The sequence below is a fragment of the Salvia miltiorrhiza genome, chromosome 4 (assembly GCF_028751815.1).
Source record: "Salvia miltiorrhiza cultivar Shanhuang (shh) chromosome 4, IMPLAD_Smil_shh, whole genome shotgun sequence".
Classification (NCBI taxonomy): Eukaryota; Viridiplantae; Streptophyta; class Magnoliopsida; order Lamiales; family Lamiaceae; genus Salvia; species Salvia miltiorrhiza.
The window spans coordinates 3260618-3284778 of record NC_080390.1 but is presented as its reverse complement, the minus strand read 5'-3'; the positions used below and the strand labels follow the sequence as shown (position 1 = coordinate 3284778).

Genomic DNA, 24161 nt, shown 5'->3' with positions numbered 1-24161 from the left:
TGGTGTCAAGGGAAAACTTAGGCCCCGATTCGTAGGACCTTATGAGATTCTAGAGAGGATAGGCCCAGTGGCCTATAGGTTGGCATTACCGCCAAGTTTTGGAAACGTTCACAACGTTTTTCACGTGTCACAACTCAGAAAATACGTCTACGATCCAAAGCATGTGATCCACCAAGAAGAGAGACCAGAGGCCATTCTAGATCGAAAAGTGCAACAACTCAGGAATAAGGCAATCACATCAGTGAAAGTCTTATGGCGACACCACGGACAAGAGGAAGCCACGTGGGAGCTTGAAGATAAGATGTAGGAGAAATACCCCGAACTATTTTAGAAGAAATATGCAAATTTCGGGACGAAATTTTTGTTAAGAGGGGTAGTATGTAGTAACCCGCTCTCTTAATTATATTTAAGATTAGTAATGCGATAATTAATTATTGCATCTTTCAGTGATGAAACCCAATGTTGATCTATGTTTGTTTTCGACTTATGATTTTGAGTTATATAAAACTTAAAGCAGAGTTATTATTTTATTTCGCGTGAGAAACCGCGATAAGGATTATTGAGCAATCAATAATTTTTATTCCAAGTTCATAACTGACTTAGCAAAGTCATGTTATTTAGTAGAAATATTATTTATATTATTAGTTGTTATTATTTTTGTACTTGTTTAAGTCGTGAATTTATTCCCGCTTGTGAGGAGAATTAAATCTTCGGATTTAATTTAGATATTAGATGAGCAAACGAATTTAAATCTACATATTTAATTTAGAATTATTTTTACAGTCTATCGATATTAATATCAAGCAGATACACCATCACACGTTACATATTACAGTTATAAAAATTCTTTCCTATACTCCTATTACACACCGGCTGCATCATCAAAGGTGAATGAGTAAAAGAAAGAAGAAAAGAAATAGGAGAAAGAAAGGAAATAGGGAGGAAATAGGAGAAGAAACAAAAGAGAGAGGAGGCGTGCGTGTGTAAAGCAGCAACAGCTCTGCCACAGCCGCCCAACTCTACCAATCCCCTTCTCCTTACACCCTACCCCTATTCCTTAGCAGCTGCCAGCCGCCCCACTTCACCAATCTGTTAGTCAAAGGTTCTACAATTTTTTCAAGTTTGGCAGCAACTCTTTCCATTTTTGCTGCTTGCAGCAACATTCCCTTTTGTCAACATTTGCTGCCACCTGCAGAAAAACACAACTAAAACACCACCTAGCAGAAGTGTTATTTGCTAGAGAGTTCATTGAGACTTCATTAACGTGAGGGACAGAGCTGCCCAACTTCCGCCAAATCCTCAAGGTAAGCTTCGGCTTGAACGTTTCCACTTCCTGCCATAACCTCCACCTGCATTTTAAAGCAATAACACCTTCATTGTATTTCAGTTATTCCCCATCTCAATCATCAATACCACAACAGCCAACCAACAAGCTAGATACTCAAGGTATTTATGCGACCTCAGTTATTCAATCCAGTTTGCATTCATACCATCAAACATGATCAGATTCAAATGATAGAATACCTATATAAGCATAATGGACTTAGCAGCGAAGTTACACTTCATAATGCAGAACACCAGTTACATTTATTTTATGTAAGAATTAATGTGTAGAACTCGAGCAACTCAACATACTAAGCACAGCAGGGAAAATCAAACTTTACAATAGAGTAGATGGGGACTTAGCTTTTAGAGATGAGGGGCGCTGCTCTACTTAGTCAAGCCGAGAGACGATATCTGGGCGGCGACTCGCGGGAACAGCAGCGTCGACGGCGTCGAGCGGTGAAAGGCAGACGACTCCCGACCTCGATGATGGCCCTCGCCGATTCTGGATTTGCAGCAGCGGCGGAGTACCCTTCGCCCAAATCCAGCAGCAGCGTGGCGTGGCTCGAACCTTCGACCCCGGAGATAGCAGCAACGGCGGACCCTCCCCTGCTCGCCGGAAATCGCACAGCAGCAGCGGCGCCGCTCGCCGGTTCCACGGCGGTGGCGGATCGAAGCAGTGGCGGCGATCCCCAATTTGTGAAGTTAGGGCTTCCTTTGTTCCGTCGATTTGGGGAGGGAGAAAGAAATTACGAGAGGAGCAGGTAGAGACCGTGGCGACGAGCGGACGGATTCCGACATGCAGCGGCGCGGCGAATCTCCCGGCCTTCCAGTTGCAGCGGCGGCGGCGCTCTCTGATTTGGGGAGGAAATCAGGGCTCCCTTTTCGTTTTGCCTTCGTCCGTGAATCGAGAGGGAGAATAGAGGTGTGAGAAGGAGAAGGCGGCGGCTGGCTCGCCGGATTGCGGAGCGGCGGCGGCGGGCGCCTCGGCTGGAGACGGATCGAGAGAGAGAGAGAACCGAAGGGAGCGTCTGTTTGAGAAGAGAGAGAGACCGAGTTGTTGAAGGAAGGAGAGGAATTTGGGCTTGTGTTAATTAGTTTTGGGCCAACCTTTATTGGGTCCAGACTTATTTATTTTCATTGGGCCTGCTCTGTATTATTCAATTAATTAAGCCCAGTTAGTAATTCAGCCACTTGGACTGAAATATTTTCTCTGGGCCGATTTTATTTAATTAACTGGGCCCATATCCTTTATTTCATGGCAACTGGAGTTTAATCCGTTTACATAGGCCGATTTTCTTGGGCTGAGTTATTTTGAATTAGAGCCTTTCCTTTCTTTAATACTTAGGCCCTGATTAATTATTTTATTTGGATTTCAGATTCATATATAAATAAGACTGTAATTATTTATTTCATTCAAGCCCACTTCTACTTAACTAATTATTAGGCTGCCTTATGTTGGGCCTTCTAATTATTCGAACTTACAGTATTGCTATTGTTCCTACTTTAGCCCGGGTAAATTTTACAAGGTTATACAACGAATAAACCGAATTATTTATTTATTTTTCTTTTGACTACGAGGAGCGGGGTTTATTTAATTGGCGGATTAGAACACCCTGAAGAGAACGGATTAATTTTAGTTAATTATCCGGCTTCATGAGACGAGACTTAGCTTTTGTTTAAATCCGATAGCTTGGATTAACATTAGAAATTCCCTGATTATTATCTCAGAATAATAATTCATGCATAAGAGGATCATGCATCGTTAATTTCGTATTCTCATTATTTGAGGATTTTGCTCGAGCAGTATCTTATTTATATTCTCGTAATAAAGGTCAAGCACGAGATTAATAATCAATCAAGGAGCTACTGTACCACAGAAAGTTTCTATCAGGTGGGCATTACTTTCATATATATCAAATGAGTTTAAATGTTACGTTCAAGCAAGTTATTTCATGACTAAATTAATTGAAGTTATTTCAACTGTTGTCTTGCCATAAATGTTTCAATGTTTGGTATGATATCTATCTGATGTGGCTTTGCCACTTATTATGCAATCGAATTCGAGTCCTGAGCAGTTGATAGCTATCCTGCCAGGGCTAGTGTACACCAGTGACCGTGAGTCATCTAGCGGGTTGGCCGGTCAAGTGACCGTGAGAGGTGGCCACCTCTCCGGCACACAGTTCCAGATATGATAGATTACAAGAGAACTTAGTCTGCAGACCAACTTTAAGAATCACAAATGAATTTAGTAAGCTTGGGCCTTTTTAGCAAAAAAAAAAAAAAAAAAAAAAACTCCCTTGCTGTACTGTTTATGATGGCATGACAATTTACAGTTTTGAAGCATGTATTTTTATACTTAGGCATACGTGCCCACTGAGTACTTTTGTACTCAGCCCTGCATATATTTCTAAATGTGCAGGTTGAGCAGCTGCTGGTGGTGATGAAGTGACGAGCGGGACTCTTTTGTCTTATTATGTATTAATGAACTCTAGGGATACATGTCTTCATACATGTAATCAGAACCTTATTCCGCTGCGTACTCAGAAGTTTTATGTTATTTTGGCTAAGTCGGAGTTATCCGAACTTACTAGTTATTTGAGTCTATACGACTAAACCTCCGTTATATTATAAATATCCCTTTTATAAAAAAAATGATGAAATGCGATCCTTCCTTGTTTGATTATCCCCCTTTCTACCCCGCTCCTAATCTTCCTCCATTAGTCACGGTTTCCCCGGCTTAATTATCCTTAATTAGGGCCGGTCGTGACACATAATATCATTTCTTTCATCAATAACCCGCGCAGGCATTTTAATATCATTAATCACCATATCAGTAACTCGTGCCGAGAGGGAGGCCTCCCTCTACGGACACTATGATCGGCCAACCCGCTAGATGACTCACGATCACAAGGTGTACACTAATTCCGAAGGGATTTGCGGTCCCATCCAGAATCCGAATTCGATTAACATCAGATAGGCAATTAATAATAAAACATAAAGCATTTAGGCATTGACAATATCATTTAAATTCATAAGCATAAAGTCTTAACAATTCTAATATATAATTTTAGTTTATACGTAGAAAGCCTACCTGAATAGCAGACTCACGGTTTAGCTCTAACTCTGGTGCTTGACCTTTAATTCGAGAAAATAAAATAAGATTCTAATTCTCGAAAAATCTCAATAAATGAGGATGCGTGAAATGATTATGCATGACTCATATTCCTTTAATTAAATTATGAGATGCTAATCCTATTTAAGGAATTAAAGCTCGTCTTATGAGGTCGGATTATTAATCTTATCTCGTCAAAACCTTAAACTCAAAATATTATCACATAACTATCATTTAGGTTCGAAACTATTTATTCGATCATCAACATGCGCATTAATCATAACTCGTTCTATTTATGTCATCAAGTCAAATATTCCGTCATTTAAAAACAAATCCTATAATATTACATAGATAAATTATATCATCATAGATCATGCTTTCTTATTTTTAAAATCATTTAATCATTTTCAAATAATCCATATTAATAAGTCATTTGAAAAGAATTAATTTAAATGAGAGTTTAACTCAAAATATTTTATTTTATAATCCATTTATAAATACTTGAAATAAAAAACTCCATTTAAATAATTAATTTAAAGGTCAATATATAATTAAATTAATCAAGCTCAATTTAAATTAATAATTAAGAGCTCAAATAATTTAAATAGATATAAGCCCAAATTAATTAGATAAATTAAGTCTATCATGTTTTTCTTTGAATAAGGCCCAAACAATTAAATTAAAATAGGCCCAAATCCTTTAATTAAAAGAAGCCCATCAGATTTTATTTGTAAAGGGCCGAGCCCAAACATTTAAATCGAAGCCCATCTGTTAATTAAATAAGGGCCCAAACACTTATTAAAATCGGCCCAAGTCTCGGCCCAAACAATTAATAAAATCGGCCCAACCCGGCCCAATTCCTAACCTAAATATACACACACAATTACACCTCCCAACACACACACAAGCTGCGCCCCCTCTCTTCTTTCTCACTCTCTCTCTCGCCTTTGTCCTCTCTCCCGTCTCCCCCTCTCTGTTCGGCTGAGGAGGCGCGCCGCCTCCTCGTCGCCGTCGCCGAGCGGCGCCCTGCTCTCCCTCGGCATCTCTCGGCCGCTATCGTTCATCTCTCTCTTTCTCACAATATCAAGACCGAACGTTGCTCATCTCTCTCTCTCGCTCAACAGCCGCTCGGCTCTCTTTCTCAAATCAAGACATCGCCGTCCGCGTCTTGGCCCTTCCAGTCGCCGGCGAGGTTCGCCGCGTGGAGCTGCTGCCGCTGACTGCTGCTGTTCTGCTCTGAGCCGCGACCAGCGGCGCTTGGCCTTTGGCCGCGCCGTCCCGCTCAGCCGCCTGGAACTGCTGCTGCTCGCCCGGAGTCCGCCGACTGCTGCTGTTCGTCGAGTCGGCGAGAGATGGCAGAACAGCTGCTGCCGCCGACAGAGGCCATCTCGCCGTTTGGTGCCGCCGCCATCGGCTGCCGCTGCCTCGCCCAAAGCCGACTCCCGGAGTTGCCGTTCGTCGTAGCGAAGGTCTCGGCAGTTCGTCATTGCCTCCCTCTCGTTTTATCTCTCTTCGATAGGTTTGTAGATTTGAAAAAGTTTTACATAAAACTCAAGTTTGTGTAAAGATTTGATTATGGAATCAAAACTTGATTTTTCTGTACTCTAGTTTAGTTATATAGAGGTTCTATTTCTGATTTCTTGCAAAGGTTTGATGCGTATGCAAATACTGTAAACTGTAAAATGATATATTGCTTGCTAATGAATTCTATTGAACATAAACACTTGTATAAGGAATGAAGTTGAAGAACTTTGAGATTAATATATACCTTGTTCTGCTGAAGTTTGGAACTCAAAACGAACACTCTGTATTTTAAAATTAGCAATTGAAGGTTGTGGTTTTAAAACTGATTCGTTTGAGTTAATTTATAGGCGAATTGCTGCGACAATGGAATTTATGAATGTGGAATTTTTGTGAGTGAAAATCGGCTGCGCCTGAACAAATAAGATTTGCTGCGGCTGTATCTGTATCTTTGAAAAAAATGAGATTTGCTGTTGAAAACTGAGATTTGCTTTGTTGAAATCTTTCTGACTGTGTAGGATGGAAAAAGAAAAAAAAACTAAGCACGGGTGAGAATAGAGTGGCTGAGGGAGCATAGCGTGCTAAATTTAATACACGAAAAAAAAATCTAAATTAATAACGTAGATTTAATTCTTCACAAGTCGGAATAAAATCACGACTCAAGAAATAATAATAGAAAAATAATTCTATTGTGATTAATAAATAACATGACTTAACTAAGTCAGTTATGAATCTGAAATAAATAATTATTGGCTTACTCAATAATTTTCATCGCGGTTTTATTTACGCGAAACTACTGACTTGGTAATAAAATAATAATCCTGCTTAATTGAATATAATCCAGTGTCATAAGCTGAATTTAAATCATAAATAATTACTGGGCTTGATTTACTGAAAGATGAAATAATAATTATCATATTACTGGATTTAAATATAATAAAAGAGCGGGTTGTTACAACTAGGCCATCCCAAGGGGACTAATTTGGTCAATTATTGATATCGTATGATCTGGTCGACATTTCCTTCTTTTAAGGATGTGAGAAAGGATGATTTTACAACTGTATATTGGAATAGATGTGGAGATTCTTGTTTGGGTATTCGAAAAACAATTTTATTAAATTAAATTTTATTAAAAGGAGAAAGAGAAAAAAGAACCAAGAACCCTTGAGTGCACAAACAACAAACTAAGGGCCGAGCCTCATTAAAACCCTTTTAAGGCAAACCTGGTCGGAAAATCCTTAAAAGGGAAAAAGAGTACTCGTCTAAAAAAGGAGCTGTGTGGGAACGGAAGTGAGACAACTTCAGAGATTCCGGCCGAACCATCACCCCTAAGCAGCTCGGTTCCCGAACACATCAAAGCAAACCAACCAAAGAGAACAAGCAAAGAAAAAGCAAAAACAACCAAAAAGGAACCAAACTGAAAACCAGAAACAGCACGACACCAGGCACAACTAGCGAAGCTAAAATGAAAATCAGCAGCCCAAGAAAAACCATGCAAACGGAAGAAGAAGATAACACTCCAAGAGGTGGCACATCGACGACGAAAACTGCCGCCCCTCAAGCAAGCTCGACGTGAAACGGTAGAAACACGCCGATCACGGAGATCCAAGAGGTCCGACCAGTCGGCTCCCAGTGTCGAGCTCACCCGAGCACTGAAAAAAGACACCGCTGACGCCCCGACCCTAACACCAGAAATCGCCCACCCTCCTGCAAAACCATCACAACACCAGCAGACAATCGAAACCCCAACGAAGCAACCGCACCTGTCGCGAAAAGCATCCAACCTATTCGAAACAGACATTAACACCTTAAAGCACCATTCGAACAAAGCTATGGGTAGAAAAATCACGAGCCACCGCATGTTTAATATCGTCAATCGCATAAGGCCACCATCCCTCTTGTCTATCATCATTGGCCATTATGTCCGCGGGGTGATTTCCTTCACGAAAGATGTGAGTAACAATCAAAGAAAAACCATGAAGACGATGCAGAACCTGCTTCCAGGAAGCTAAGAAACGCCAGGGAACATCCGTGGAGCGATTCTCCAACAACCGCACGACATACATCGAATCGGACTCAACCCAAAGATGAAGCCAGCCACGTTCATGAGCAATATTAATAGCAGTAATAACCGCTAGAAGCTCAGCTTCAAAAGCAAACCCACTACCACCCTTTATGTGAAAACAGCCACGGACAGAAGCAAAATTATCCCTAAAAACTCCTCCCGAGGCAATACGACCAGGAGCCCCTTTAGCAGAGCCATCGGTGTTGACCTTAATCCAATGAGTCACCGGAGGCCACCAATAAACCTCCACCATGCGAGGGGGAGGAGCAGCTCGACTTCCAATTCCAAGACTTCTAACAATCACATAGTCAGTCCAAGTATTCTTGATGGTACCAAGCCGTGAAAAATTAGAATCCATCTCTTTAAAATAAGCTTTAACAAAAACAAGAATCGACCGAGCCTCAAAACGGAGATCATCGAAAACAAGCGCATTCCTACAGTCCCATATCTTCCACAGGATGGAAATAATGCCTGCTTTCCAAAAAGCCAAAATTTGGGGGCTGAAGGCAGCATTCCAAGCCAGCACTAAAAAAGTGTGAATATCCAAGCAACTTAACAGATCCGTTTTATGAAACCAGTCCAGAAACGTTTCCCAAACGTAACTAATCCTAGGACAGCTCCACATGATATGTTCAATGGTTTCAGCATCCATATAGCAAAAGGGGCAACCATTAGGAGTGACCATACCTTGTCTAACAAGAGTATCCAAGGTTGGAAGGCGCCCATGAAGAATCCTCCAGCATAAGATCGAACGACGAATCGGTATGTACGGTTCCCAAATCCATGTCCCCCATTTCACCATAGTGTAACGATGACAATTCTTGGAGAAGGCTAAAGCCGCCGAGACGTTCCCCTTGAGCGAATGCTTCCAATATCTAGAATCTTTTTCCTCGCTCATAGGGATCAATAAAATATCAGCCACCACCTCAGGAAAATAATTCACAAACGAAGCCGAGAAATGCCACAGACCATCATAGTAATAATCTTGCACAGAGAAATGGAGATAATCATGCATGTAGTGAGGAATTTTGAGCTTATCTACCAAAATATAACCCAGCCAATCATCCTTCCAAAAATAAGTATTATCACCATTATTGATGCAAGAGTAAGAATCAACCACCAAGGGATTAATTTCCTGTTTCACGCCGAGCCAAACAGTCGAATTAGCAATATTTTGCTTAGCATAGCTGAAGGTCGTGAGGTATCTGGACCTCATAATCCGATGAGCCCAATCATCACCTTTTATCATCTTCCATGCCAGCTTCATCAAAAAAGATTTATTCATTAAGGTAAAAGAACGAATGCCAAGACCACCTTCCTCTTTAGGAGCGCACACCCGTCTCCAACTAACAGAACAACGCGGTTGCTGATCAATGTTGCCCGTCCAAATGAAATTACGACATTTACGGTCAAGCGAATGCAATAACGATTTAGGCCATTTATAAACCATCATCGAATGCACAATCGAACTCTGAATGACAGACCTCACCAAACATAAACGTCCTGCGATAGACAGTTGAAGACCTTTCCACCTTGCAAACTTTTGGACAATTTTATCAAAGATCGGCATGAAATACGAGGCCCGCGGACGACCAAAAAATATAGGAACTCCCAGATACGTCATCGGAAGAATCCCCACAGAGAAACCCATGACACGCTGAATAGCCCTTCTCCTATCCGTAGTCACGCCCCTAGCGAAGAAGAGATTCGATTTCTCCTGACTGCAAACCTGACCAGAAATCGAACCATAATAATTCAGAATATCCTTGATCTTGCGAGCATTACGAACCGTAGCAGTGCTAAAAAGGATAATATCATCAACATAAAATAAGTGTGTTGGAAAATTAGTTGACCGGCTGAAACCCATCGGACTAAGATGTCTCGATTCCACACAACTGCTGATAAGGTGACTCAGGACGTCTTCCGCAATCCCAAATAAAATTGGCGACAACGGATCACCCTGCCTAACCCCACGAGAACAAGAGAAGTACCCCGAAAGCTGACCATTGTAAAGAATGGAGACCCGGGCAGAGCTAAAAATGATCCAAATCCAATTGACGAACTTCTCATGAAATCCATTCGCTCTCAAAACTTGCATAATGAACTCCCAGCGAATGGTGTCAAAAGCCTTATTAATGTCAATTTTGCAAGCCATATTCGAACCCCGATTCGTACGTTGCATCGAGTTGCATCCCTCAGAGCTGAGCATAATGCAATCATGGATGTTGCGACCACTAATGAAACAAAATTGGTTATTAGAGATATGAGTGGACGCAATCCTGCTTAGCCTTGACGCCAAGATTTTGGAAATGATTTTAAAGAAGAAGTTCGACAGAACGATGGGCCTCAAATCAGCAACAGTTGAAACATCCTTCTTCTTTGGAATAAGAATCATTGTACTGGAATTGCAGCCAGTAGGTAAATAAGAAGACCGGAAAAAAGTTTGAACAGCACTTACAACATCCGTCTTAATAATTTCCCAGCAAGTCTGAAAGAAGGAACCAGAGAAACCATCAGGCCCAGGGGCACTATTAGCGTCCATGCCAAAGACCTCCGCCGCAATCTCACTCTCCTCGGGAATACTAACCAAAAAGTTATTCTGAGCATCCGAAACCGCCACATCAATAAGCGCCTCAATCTCCAAAGGGTCCGCACTCGGGCTTCCATCATCCATGAAAAGAGCCGAGAAGTGCCCGATGATATGCTGCTCAATAATACTCGGATCATAGACATCCACAACATCAATATTCAAGCGAGTAATCAAAGTATTCCTCCGTTTGAATTTTATCATTCTGTGAAAGAAAGTCGTATTTCTATCCCCATCTTGCAACCACGAGGCACGGCTTTTCTGTTGAAGAAAATTATTTTTTCTAGAAAGCGCAACATTAAGCTCAGCTTGCAAACGAATCTCCTCATCGAAAAGCTCATCATTATATCCAGTTTCAGAAATCTGGTTCTGGGTGACCGCCAAATGATTCTGAAATTGACCAATCGAATTATCCACGTTGCCAAAAACATCTTTATTCCAGACCTTAATATCATAACGCAACTTCTTGAGTTTCAACATAACACACAGAATAGGTAGCTAGTGTTAACAGCAACCGTCCACGAATTCTTCACCATATCTAAGAACGAAGGATGAAGGGTCCACATATTCAGAAATCTGAAGTGTCTTATGCCAAAGGGAGTAACATGACGGCACTGCAGAACTAACGGAGAATGATCAGAGGTGAGCCTCGGAAGCGCCGTGGTAACAATAGAATCGCATAAATCAGCAAAACCCTTGGAAAAAAACGCTCTATCAAGGATAGATTCAACATGACGGGGAAGAAACCGACGTCCAGACCAGGTAAAGCGAATCCCTTCAGTCGGAGATTCAATGAATTGAGAATCATCAATGATAATTTATTCTAAAAAAATATAAAAAATTATTGTAATTTTACATAAAATATGACTTACTATGTGAAGTTTTTTCATAAATTAAAGACTACACTAGTGTGGATTCGAACCTAAGACATTTGGTCTTTTAGTATTGTTGAATTTATTGTTAATCACTCTACTGCTTGGCAAACACACATACACTATCGTGATTTTTTATTATTATAAGGAGTTTGTGTTTTAAGTGTATACTAAACAATAGATAGTTTAACAATTTTCAAAATAGGTGGTCTTGGGTACTATCAGATTGCACCCTCACTTATACCATGACTCGAACCCATGTCCTGACTCGAACCTTATAAATAACACTATTTTGAATGCGAGTCAACTCGATTGTACAGTACACCCAATTGTACTCAAGTTTTTGTGTTTTTAAAAAAACTTAGATACCAAAGAGTTCCTTATCTTATAGTACTATCAAATAAACCGAGTACTCTAGCTATATTAAATTAAAGAGATGGTTTTGGGTACAATCGAGTGTACCCTACAATCGGGTTGCACCCTTACTTAAACTCTGATTCGCACCCTGATTTAAACCTATATCCTAACCCGAATCGTATAAATAATACTATTATGGGTGCAGATCAACCTGGTTGTACCCAAATTTTTGTGTAAATTAAATTACTAATCCTTAAAAATTTATATAGATATATGGAAATTTATAAAAACAAGAGATACGGATACCCCAGTTTCGTTTCTGAAAATGAGCTTCGTATAGCATGAAAACGTGTCAATTTCCCACCGAATACTATTTCATCTTACGTAGTAAATTTTAGTTGCTTGGGAGTAGATATAGACTTTGCAAGAGTCCAAAATAAATGTAAGTCGTCTATACTACATAATATAAACAAGAACAAGCTTTTTGCATTATTTAAATATCTATACTGCCCAGCGTTTTCAGTTGGTTTTAACTTTTAATTCAATTAGAACCAGTCTTCTACTGATGAATGCCAAAAAGAAATATAAAAACAAAGACAAATTCACCATATTGTAATTAGTTATATACACAATTGCAACCAACTACAAATAAACTGACTAGTTCTGCTGTGTAGCATACACAAGCAACAACCAAATATGTGAATCATAAAGCATACATAAGCAAGTTCGCAGACTAGTTCAACAATGGTTGGCATTGATTTGCTATATAAAGTGTATATGATTAGTTTTCAAAATATCAAGACAGTAGTAAAAAACTTGAGGTGTTTAAAGGAGTAGAAAACGAAAACTTACATCAGCAGCAGTCATGTGGAGCTATGGCGGATCCCAGCTGGGGATCCTGTTAGCTCTCTTCACCATACTTGCTGCATCTGCAAATGCCTTCCCATCACTGAAATTTTGGGTCCCTGACTCCAATTATTCTCCACCACCTTCGTCCTACAGTTATGAATCACCTCCACCGTACAAATATGAATCGCCACCTCCACCACCATATAAGTACAAGTCTCCACCACCACCCCCGTACAAATACGAGTCTCCACCACCTCCGCCGTACAAGTACGAGTCGCCACCTCCACCACCGTACAAGTACGAGTCGCCTCCACCACCACCCCCGTACAAATACGAGTCGCCTCCACCACCCCCATACAAGTACAAGTCGCCACCTCCACCACCGTACAAGTACGAGTCGCCTCCACCCCCACCGTACAAGTACGAGTCGCCTCCACCACCCCCATACAAGTACGAGTCTCCACCTCCGCCACCGTACAAGTACGAGTCGCCACCACCTCCCCCATACAAGTACGAGTCGCCACCTCCGCCACCGTACAAGTACGAGTCACCTCCACCTCCACCATACAAGTACGAGTCTCCACCTCCGCCACCGTACAAGTACGAGTCTCCACCTCCGCCACCGTACAAGTACGAGTCACCTCCACCTCCACCATACAAGTACGAGTCGCCACCACCACCCCCATACAAGTACGAGTCGCCACCACCGCCGCCCTACAAGTACGAGTCGCCACCACCGCCGCCCTACAAGTACGAGTCGCCTCCACCTCCGCCCTACAAGTACGAGTCGCCTCCACCTCCCCCTTACAAGTACGAGTCGCCTCCACCTCCGCCATACAAATACGAGTCGCCTCCACCACCCCCATACAAGTACGAGTCGCCTCCACCACCCCCATACAAGTACGAGTCGCCTCCACCACCCCCATACAAATACGAGTCGCCTCCGCCCCCACCCTACAAATACGAGTCTCCACCGCCTCCACCCTACAAGTACGAGTCACCACCACCTCCACCATACAAGTATGAGTCGCCTCCACCCCCACCGTACAAATACGAGTCACCTCCACCACCCCTATACAAGTATGAGTCCCCACCGCCTCCACCATACAAGTACGAGTCCCCTCCACCACCGCCCTACAAGTATGAGTCACCACCGCCATCACCCTACAAATATGAATCACCCCCACCCACACCTTATAAATATGAATCACCACAATACAAGTATGAGTCACCTCCATCCCCTGGTTACAAAAAGTGATCTCCACCATCATCACCTCAACAAAGGCGAGAGCCCCACATCTACCACTAGCATACTATTAAACTTTTCAACTCCCTTCACCAGCATCTCGATTGTTATATCAGTATTGGATCACATTTGAAGTATCTTACTCCAATAGTGGACCCTTGCTTCAACAAAATTTGCATCACAGACAAAAAATAAAAAAGAGTTGCTTCATGCAAATAGTAACGCTCCACTCTTTAAATGCAGTTTTAAAGAATGTATACTTTATGCAATGTTCTTGAACCTTATGTTCTTGTACTTTATAATACAAATAAATAAGATGCTTGAATACTGTTATCATTGTAAATAACCAAAGGAACAAAGAGTGGGTGAAACTAATGTTAATTTCAGCATTAATTGAAAGAACTGTGGGATCGCAGTTTCTCAGCGTTAGAAAACAAAACAAAAAAAAAATTTGGATGCCACTCATATAAATATAAGTAGATTTTCTAAACTACACACTAGTACACCCTGCATAGCTTCTATGTATGAGAGAGAGCATAAATGTGCAATAAATAGCTCCTTCTCTATGGAACTTTCAGTCAATTTGTCAAATCATTGTGCTGATCATCACCAAATACCACAGTGTTGCATACTGGACATGTCTGGAAAGAAGGTGAATCTGCTATTAAAAAAATTATTAAGAAAATACAGAAAACATGCTGCCAGTTTTTAAAGATGGGTGTTGAATTACCTTGTTGATGCTAAGCCACTTGGATCCGCAATGAGTGTGGTAAGCATGCTTACACGGTAAATTGATTTGCCTGTCCCCTCTTTTATATCGCATCTGGCAAATGACACATCTGTTTTTCCCAATGAAAACTTTTGAAATTAGGAATATCTAAAGAAAAACCGAAAAAAGATCTAGCATCTAGCATTTTTATCCTGTTTAAAAAGTGCTTTGCCATAATTAGTTGGAAGAAAAGAAAATTTGAAGGAATTTGGGTAAGAAGTATTATCAAAGAGAGCCAATCTGCCTATGCTTAACACTACAATTGAGTAGGAAAATGCTACCATCTATACAACGTCACCTTTCTTCAGATTTTTTTCTAGAGAAAATTCCACCAGACTTGTGTTTTGAGGTTGGAAGTAGATCAATGAGCTCTTGGGAAAGTCCTCGACTTTGAGTCCCCACTGCCTCACCTAAATCAAGCAGTTCCTACAGAGGAATGCAAACAGATCAACAATTCAGTAGGTGATAAGTCTAGAGGCTGAAACCCTTGGAAAAGAGGTATCACACCACCAGTTCCAATGCTAAAGGACTATACAGGAACTGTCACAGATGATATTCTTTTTGCAATATACTTTTAGATACGCATGTCTATTTAAGCATCTAATCTTGAGGGCCGCAGCACAACAGCTCACTCTGAAGAGTATTTACATTCTTCATCCCACACCTTTATATTTAATAGATCCCAATTCTAATTTCCATTTCTTCCAAACAAAGGTCAAATTATAAGTTTATAACCATTGCACGCTGAAACGGTTTCCTATGATTCCCGGAAATCCTCAATTACCAAACTTCATGATTAAACTTTACACCAAATGTAACTCTAGCGAAGTATTAATGCTAACTCTATTATGCACTGAACTCATAATAAATTGGCAGCATTATCCACCCTTCAGCTACATACTCAGAAATTCTGTACTTCTCTTACTATTAAGCAATAAGCACTGAGCTTACAAGGAAACACTTGTTAAGAATGGAGGAATCTACATTTCAAAATAAATGTTTATCCCTACCTCATACGTCATGGTATCAGGGTTAATATCATCTTGCCATGTGACCTACAGTAACACATACAAGAAACAAAAGTTCAAAATCAAACATTAGCAGAATTCTTCAATGGTGAACCCTGTCACTGATTAATGCAAGCCCGTTTGACAGTTATAACCAGACGAGGAAGAAAAGAAATCTCTAAGAAGTAGAGTAATCTCAAAGTATAAAGGACAAGCAACCAAAACTATGTAGTTCCTTCCTTTCCTATCTGTAGATGCATGTAATACCATCTTTGAACAATTTTAAAATTTATCTATGGGAAGAATTGTCACAAAATATCAGGTGACTAGTGTAGTGACCATTAAGAGTTTCATGGTTCCCTCTAGCAAGGCTACAAGTTTACAAAAGAAAAACTATTATTAGTTAAGACTTAAGAGTATTATTCTAAGTCATAAAATTGCAACACTCTAATATTACAACCTTTTCAGCATATCTGATGTAATTTCAGCTAGATTTCACCAGTAAATTGAGAAGGAGGGCTACTTTAATTTATTATGCAGGCTTATTTCTGCATGTGCAAATTATTTCAGGGGCTTAGTCTCAAACTCAAAATAGTATCCCACTTCACTAGAAACCTGTTTCACCAATCTCCAGACAGAACATACTAGGATATGTAGCATGTTTCAGAGTGCTCAATTAGCCATTTTGCATTTACAGTACTATCGTGGGAAAGAGGAGAAACGTGAATGATATCCTCAAAGTTCCCACCTCGTCACTAGCAGCATCTTGATCATTTGGTAATCCTGCATGTTTGGGAGATAATATAAGAACATGCTAATTTAAGACTTGATTGAGAACCAGAGTTTTAATAAAAAGGGCACTAAACGTGTACATGTTTTTTAACCCCTACTCAGAGAGAATAAATTTGGTGTTTGTATGTCACCTCAAACTGAATACTCTAAGAACTTACTTTCCTCTGGAATAGAATGCACTTCAGAAACCGCACTTTGTTCAGGTGGTATGTCTACAGTTATAGGATCTTCTGTGGTTGCCATTGAAGAATATTCCCAAACTCTCCTGTTGGAATCCATTCTTGGAGCAAGGTCATTGTCCTCATAGAGACCATAATAAATACCCTCTGGATCAGATTGTCCATATTTATAGGAATTCATATGCATTGACCAATATATAGATTCCTGAATGAAAATGAATAACTTCATAAGATAGAGTGAATTTCTCAATTACTCAAATGCATTCAGAAACTCATTGAAAGAAAAATCAAAGAAACTCACTGAAAGAAACTAGAATTGATAACCAAGAACAATGAACTACAGTTAATAGGGATATCCTCTAACTTTAAAGCAGTCCTCTTCTCAAGCATTATCACCTTGCTCAAAAGAAGAAGTTCACACACAATACTTCATGCTTTTCAAAATCTAAGTCGGAGATATTTGTTACTCAGAAATCACCACTACAGCAAATCTCCAAGAACTCATCTTCAGCTTAGAATACATTCTAGAAGTGTATCAAAAATTGGAATTTTCACCAACCATCTTATGATATTGACAGTAATGCATAAGTAGGCTGCACAAAAATGAATCTAAAAATTGGCATCTAAACTATTTTCAAAATGTGGTAATTCTTTCTTAACAATGAGCGAAGCAACATAAGAGTTTACCTGATCATGCATCGGGGCGAAGTTAAGATAATTCAAAGGGGCTGTTGGAGCACCACTGAAGAAATCAACATAACCCTCAGAGACAGGGTAAGAGTAGTTGCTGTCCATGTAATGCACCTCTACTTGCTCATTCTCGTTCATTCTTGTCTGCAACACATAGGTCTCCATGAAACAATTGAACCAACACCAGTGCAAAACACACACACAAATACACACACTGCATCTTCAATAGTACCAAACACTCATTCTTGTAAGGAATTTCAAAAGCAGAGCAATTTAAGCACCACAGTCATCAGAGGTAAAAATCTAAACTTTCCAAGAAAACATAAAGGGCAATACTCGACATTGCCCCCTTCCCCATTCAAGAATCCAAAAAAATAAAGAGTTGAGGAAGCCCGTGGAATAACAAAATAAAATAAAAAAAACGTACATTGCACCCTCATCAAACACCCCATTCAATTCAATAAATCAACACGAAGCAGTTGAAGAAAGCAAGAAACACAAAACGCAAACTCAAACTCAAACTCACCAGATAATAGTGGGCGTGTATGCGTTGCTTTGCTTTGCTGCTACAAACGATGTTGGGTGCGAAGGAAGGAAGGAGTTGCACGAGCGAGGCAGATTCACACGCAGTGGCGGTGTAGATTCACACACAGAGTGATGGTGTGGCAGCGTGTTTTCTCTTTTGTCTGTCAGTGGTCTCGTCTGGCTTTGCTTGTGGCGCTTATGCCGGATTGCACCTGCACTACACGCCAACCCCACCCCTATTTTGTATCTACACTCTTTCAACTTTTGATTTTAAAATCAACTAATTAAATATATATGTAAAACCCAAAAAACACACAAAGTGTGAAAAAGTGAAATATTGGAAGAGAGAGAGAGAGAGAAGGAGATGGGAATCGAGGAGGAGGCACAGCCGAATTCCCAAAATACTGTCTGCAAAAATCTTTGCCCTACAGCTGTACTGTACCAACACTATCTACAAATCCAATTTGTTTGCTCTTTACTGTTTGGTCCCCTTCTCTTCTCCTCAGTTAATGGAATGCAGATAATATTGTTTATTCCCCTCTTTTCCTATTAAATTCTCTACTTTTCCATTGGTTAATGTTTACTATATTATTAATTCAGATTTCGTCGTTGGGATGATCAACTACTGTACTCGTCTAATTTTATTTTTTTTAAATTCATTGGTTAATGTTTGGTTGGGATGATCAACTGCTCCACTCAACATACATTCGATAAGTACATATACAATGTTGGAATCACTTATGAATGCAAAAAGCTGCAGTTTTATGAAGAAGCTGAATTATATATAACAAGTAAATTGGGTAAATTGAACACCTAGCTCTGAACCCTAACAACACCATACACAAGATATACATTAATGTAAAATTCAACTCATCTACGTCATGTGCATGCAGTCTTCAAACAACAAATAAAAAGGCACAAGAGAAGAGAGAGAAAGATGTGGTTGTGTGTTAAAGGAACTTGTGCAACACTCAGCTAACTGTACATAAAATAAAAGGCTACATAAAACATGAGGCGATGAGATCTAAAGGGGCCCCCAATTACCTAATATCCAAGCAAAGAATTCATCTTCTTTTGACTCTTCTTCATCCATTCTTATCAGCATTTGTGATTACTGTTAGCAAAGAGTTCAATCCGTTCAAAAAAGTGTAAACGTGTAATGCAGTTTGATAGCAGATGAAAAATACTAACTTGTAGTCAATTAAAAGTTAGAACAACCGGTGTCGATGAATCCTATGCAGATTCAATTAACGCGCGTGATACATCCAATCCACCAGAAAATTTGACAATTTGTATAGCTCACATATTTCAAATGCGATTATTTTATAGAGATTTGTGACACTGTACATGATGACTTCCAACGGCGTTGGACACTAGGTCGTTGATATGCGACATTTCAACCAACAGCACACGCTGTGATTGCTTCTCTCTCAAGAAATTATTACATCTTTGAAATATGTTATCAGTTAACCTTCAAACTATCCCAAACAGGGAGATTTTGTGTGTGTGTGTGATTGAATCTAGACTTCAGCGCAAGAGCTACTTCAAATTTTCAGATGCATATCAGTTACTCGATACATATTTGTAGATATTGCAATTCCATGACATTCCATTCCATTTAGACAAGAAGTGTATCATATCTTTGATTTTATTGGAGACATTGAAGTTGCGCTTGAAGATTGAGATTAAAGAAATGCGATCTGTGCTAAAAACGAGATGAAGGTTGCTACAATGAGAGTGATTTGATTTTGGAAAAATCTCTTCTTCTTTTTTTTATAAATTACACAATTAAATAAAGAAATTTAATAACCGCACCACGATGTAGTCGAATCGAGGATCGCAGACCTTAGACATTAACCATCTATAGGTAAATATACACATACAAAAATAGAGTATAAAATTATGAAAAAGAGAAAAAATCTCATTTTTGTTTGTTTGTATTTTAAGTTGCAACTCTCACTGAGAAAACAACTGTTATTGATATTATATTGTAGAATTTCTCACATGTCCAAATTAAACATTTGGCGAGGCCCATTTTATGGATTGGCCCGTGAGAAGGCAGTCCGCTGATTTAACTTTGGCCCGATAAGGTTGGGCGAGCTCCAGCCATACCAAATATTGGATTTGGGCCTACCCTACCCAAAAAAAATTCATACACCCTCTACTTTTATATAGGATTTTGGCAAATAAAATCACATACTATTTCAAATTTGTAATTTTAATATGACTTTTGAATTTTGACAAATTAAATAATCATCTTTTTAACTTTTACAATTTTGTCCCCTAATTTTTTTCAATCGTCGGATTGTTGAGTTAGAATTTACCAAGATTGTTCATCATGTAATATTCATGTTACGACATCATTTTCTATAAAATTGTTGAATATTGTAATTATGGTGTAAATATAGGATACAACCCCTTTATAATCTGGAGAAAATTTGAATTGAAATTATACAAAACGGAGTCGTTTAAACCTCACAAGAACGACGTCGTTTTACTAATCCATATAAGCTCTAATTCAACACTCTGGTGACCGAAAAAGAATTGAGGGAAAGAAATTGCAAAAATTGAAAAGATGGTTATTTAACTTGCCATAATACAAAAGTCACGTTAAAATTACAATTTCGAAATAGTTCATGATTTTATTTGTCAAAACCCCTTTTATATACTTCCTTCATCCCATTAAAAATGACAAGTTTTTCATTTTGGATCGTCCCATTAAAGATGGTTCATTTTCATAAAGAAGTGAGAAGATGGATCGTCCCATTAAAGATGGATCGTCCCCTTAAAAATGTGTGCTCTTACCACTTTTATTCAATTTACACATTCTCATTAATCTCCATACCAAAAAGAGGTGAGACGAAATATTGGATTATGTTTTATACAAAAAAATATACTCTATATTGATAATATTGTACTTCTTCCGTCTCATTACAATATTTCATCACTTTTGGGCATAGAGATTAAGAAATGTGTAGATTGTAGATAAAGTGGGTTGGTGAAAATTATTTAAATATTAGATATAAAGAAAAGGGTAAATATCATGAAAACCCCTAAATTATACTCAATTTATCAAAAATACCCTGAAACTTTTGAAATGTTCTCTAAACCCTCAAACTATCAGATTTTTATCAAATATATCCCGCATCTATTTTTCGGTTACCATAAAGATGATGTGGCTCGCCGAATGTCACAATGTAATTTATATTTTATTTTTTTAAATGACATGAAAAAATTGAATTCGTTTCGTACCATATTCTATCGTGTTTATCCCTAATTCTAGGTTATTAGAGTGAATTTCAAACACGATAGGAGTGAATTTTAAATTTCATAGTGATTTTTTTAAAATGATATGGTACGAAACGACGTCGTTTTTGCCATTGCATTTTTAAAAAATAGAATATAAATTACATTGTGACATCTGGCGAGCCACATCACGTTTTTAGTGACCGAAAAATAGATGCATGATATATTTGATAAAAACCTGATAGTTTGAGGGTTTAGAGAACATTTTGAAAGTTTCAGGTTATTTTTGATAAAGTGAGTATACTTCAGGGGTTTTCATGATATTTACCATAAAGAAAAAATATATTGTCAAAAATGAAATGAAACATTTGTAATGAAATTTTCCATTATGGAAAGTGTGATATTTATAATGGGACGGAGGAAGTCCTGATTTTACCTAAGGGAATGATACTACAGGATCCTGACCATATATTTGAACGACAAAAATATGTGTTAGCCCTTTTAAGTCACTAATGCGACAATTATCTGATTACATGATAGGCTGATTCAATTTGGTAACCAAAAATACAATTGTTTTCTTTTTTAAGATAAAAGACACAATTGTTAATTAAATAATAAATAACTTCGTCAAAATTGTTGCAAATCCTTCCAAAACACCTCAACGCAATCAAATCTCTTCATGTCATTGTTTAAAAGTAATGTCGTGCTCAAATAGACAAAATTAGAAACAAAGTAAGATTAATAACTTAACTAACAAAGTAACTAAATAACTGTTTTTCTTTAAAAAAAAAAAGTTGTAAAATTTTCCTTCTTCATCTTATCTGGCTACGAGTCTCCATCTACACTAGAATAAATATAACACAAAAATTCTTGTGAAACCGATTTTTTTTTAAAAAAAAACCACCTTCACAATCACACTACCTCAACATATAAATGATATTTTATCATTATAAAATATTATTTGTATGTTGAAGTAGTGTCATTGTGAAGGTGATTTAAAAAAAAAAAACCGATTTCACAGGAGACCACCTCTAAATATAATCAGATATGTAGAGGCGGTTAAATAGAATTAGTAATTTTATTTATGTTTACTGAATTTATATTTATTGAACATATATGATCATTATAGACAAAAATATTTAAGAGATAAAAAATTAACTAATATAATAAATTATAGTGCTATGATGTTATAATCAATTTGATGAGATTATAATTGATACACAATATAGTTGTTTAATTAATCTTAAATGTTCAAAATTTCTCTTACACTTGCTAACTAATTGTTCATGAAAAAATAAATAAATAAATATATTAAAAGTCCATGTATAATCATAAATCTTATCAATATTAATATTCTAATTATTTCATTTACGTTTATTGAATATTTTATATATTCGTATAACTAACATCTATAATATATTTAAGAGATAAAAAAATTAACTAATATACTTTAGTTGGACAATAAAAAACATACGCATGATTTGGATACCAGGTTACCCCGAACCCAATCCGATATCGAACCGGTTATTGGGTACCCAATACCCGATATTTTATGGGTCCGGGGCGGTACCAGGTAGATAAGGTTAATATTTTTCGGGTAACGGGTATACCCGACTAACCATCAGGTATACCCGCTTACCCGCATATTTGTTTTAATGTCATATTTTTAAGGATTTATATATTAATTAATGATTATAAATACTATCTCAATTTGAATAAAATATAGTAAATAGCCGCTGACTGTCGTGACATTATATATTGCTTTTTCTGTGACAAATGCCTAGTAACCATTGTTTATTTTTTATTTTTCGTTTTGTAAATTTCATCCTTCATGAATCATAATCAATGAAATAAACTATTTGGGATAAAAGAAACTCATCAACAAATAAAAAACATCAATTTTGAAATGTTGAAATGTCCACCAATCCATTTATCTTTTTAATTTAACATGCTACTTGGGCTATATAAATTAGGACTTATAATGAAACAATAATTTTAATAGCTAGACCGGATAATTGGGTACCCGAATACCCGGATCGGGTATCCGCACCCGGGTATTAGGGTACCCGATTTCATAAGACGGTACGGGTACGGGTGTTACTTTTGATTTATTTTCGGGTCGGGCACCCGGCCAAATTGGATAGGGTACCCGTCCCTACCCGAATTTCCACCCCTAAATTATTTACTACTCCTAAAAATAAATATCCTTTTATATTATATATAGATATAGATTAATCTTATAATATTTTGTTCGTTCAATTTAGAGATAGTGTCACGTCGGATTATCTTGGCTTTCCCCCTATTGTAAAAATTTAATTTAATCTTGAGCAATCAAAGGCACCGATCGAGAGTTGTTAGTTCCTTAAAACCAAAGACTATTGAAGTTGTTCCCAACTTAAAATTTCGATCAACTCAAATTCACTAAAAAAAAAAATTGAACTGGTGTTGCCGCTGATCCAACAAGTAACTGTTGCTTAAGTTAAGACTGCAAATTATTTCACGTGATCATGCTGCTACCAAACATTTGACCTTATAACATATACATACCTAATTCAGACTTAATTTGTGTGCTACCAAACTACATTATACAGTTACATATAGCTTGCAACAAAAACGCATACGTTTATGATTGATGATCCAAACTCAACAAAAACGCATTCATTAAACAAGAGAGTTCCATTAAGAGAGTGAAAGAGATGCATGGCCATATGTTCATCTGATGAAGATCATTGCACAAGTGGTCCTTGAATATTATTTGTGGATAATTCCAGTCCCTTTCCTCATCAACTGAGAAAAAAAATAAATGCACTTTCCACAAAATTGATAACGCTTTGCCACCCATTTTCATCAAAAAAGTTGCGATATAACTCTGCTTTTCCGCGAAAAAGACGGACTGCTACGCTATATCCATCTCATTCAAAAAAATAAAATCCTGCGTTTTAACGTTTTCACTGCTGTTAAATTTGTCTGGTGCCTGAGCCCGCTAGTACATTATCTCCAATAATTTGCCGTAAAAGA

At 38.2% G+C, this 24161-nt stretch overlaps 3 protein-coding genes across 4 annotated transcripts; 1 reads left to right on the top strand and 2 right to left on the bottom strand.

Annotated features, from left to right (window-relative positions):
- Positions 1 to 1105: 1105 nt before the first annotated feature.
- LOC131021152 (uncharacterized) lies at positions 1106 to 11091 on the bottom strand. The gene is made up of 4 exons (XM_057950242.1): positions 7850 to 11091; positions 7605 to 7743; positions 1287 to 1349; positions 1106 to 1189 (listed from the first exon to the last, which is right to left on the bottom strand). The coding sequence occupies exons 1-4, from the start codon at positions 11089 to 11091 to the stop codon at positions 1106 to 1108; spliced, it is 3528 nt and encodes a 1175-aa protein (XP_057806225.1).
- Positions 11092 to 12571: 1480 nt separating this feature from the next.
- Positions 12572 to 14278, top strand: LOC131022229 (extensin-2-like). Its single transcript, XM_057951691.1, has one exon. It carries the CDS (start codon positions 12706 to 12708, stop codon positions 13945 to 13947), a length of 1242 nt encoding a protein of 413 aa, XP_057807674.1. The 5' UTR covers positions 12572 to 12705; the 3' UTR covers positions 13948 to 14278.
- Positions 14279 to 14301: 23 nt separating this feature from the next.
- LOC131022252 (E3 ubiquitin-protein ligase BIG BROTHER) lies at positions 14302 to 19084 on the bottom strand. Of its 2 annotated transcripts, none has more exons than XM_057951724.1 (8): positions 17899 to 19084; positions 17370 to 17516; positions 16662 to 16887; positions 16460 to 16494; positions 15715 to 15759; positions 15003 to 15130; positions 14666 to 14774; positions 14302 to 14593 (listed from the first exon to the last, which is right to left on the bottom strand). In XM_057951724.1, exons 2-8 carry the CDS (start codon positions 17508 to 17510, stop codon positions 14522 to 14524), a joined length of 756 nt encoding a protein of 251 aa, XP_057807707.1. In that variant the 5' UTR covers positions 17511 to 17516; positions 17899 to 19084; the 3' UTR covers positions 14302 to 14521. The 2 variants fall into 2 exon arrangements, with proteins under 2 accessions (XP_057807707.1, XP_057807708.1); XM_057951725.1 differs by having other exon boundaries at positions 14302 to 14576.
- Between the last annotated feature and the right edge of the window lie 5077 nt (positions 19085 to 24161).

What these genes read in the sequence shown, in the direction of transcription:
- LOC131021152 (XM_057950242.1), bottom strand. Translation starts at nt 11,091, where the DNA reads ATGTTGAAACTCAAGAAGTTGCGTTATGATATTAAGGTCTGGAATAAA. An exon ending in GATGATAGACAAGAGGGATG is followed by an intron (nt 7,744 to 7,849) that starts GTGGCCTTATGC and finishes TGTTTCGAATAG; the next exon opens with GTTGGATGCTTTTCGCGACA. An exon ending in ACCTTGAGGATTTGGCGGAA is followed by an intron (nt 1,190 to 1,286) that starts GTTGGGCAGCTC and finishes GTTTTTCTGCAG; the next exon opens with GTGGCAGCAAATGTTGACAA.
- LOC131022229 (XM_057951691.1), top strand. Translation starts at nt 12,706, where the DNA reads ATGTGGAGCTATGGCGGATCCCAGCTGGGGATCCTGTTAGCTCTCTTC.
- LOC131022252 (XM_057951724.1), bottom strand. Translation starts at nt 17,510, where the DNA reads ATGAACGAGAATGAGCAAGTAGAGGTGCATTACATGGACAGCAACTAC. An exon ending in GCATTCTATTCCAGAGGAAA is followed by an intron (nt 16,495 to 16,661) that starts GTAAGTTCTTAG and finishes CCAAACATGCAG; the next exon opens with GATTACCAAATGATCAAGAT. An exon ending in AGTGGCTTAGCATCAACAAG is followed by an intron (nt 14,594 to 14,665) that starts GTAATTCAACAC and finishes TTTTAATAGCAG; the next exon opens with ATTCACCTTCTTTCCAGACA.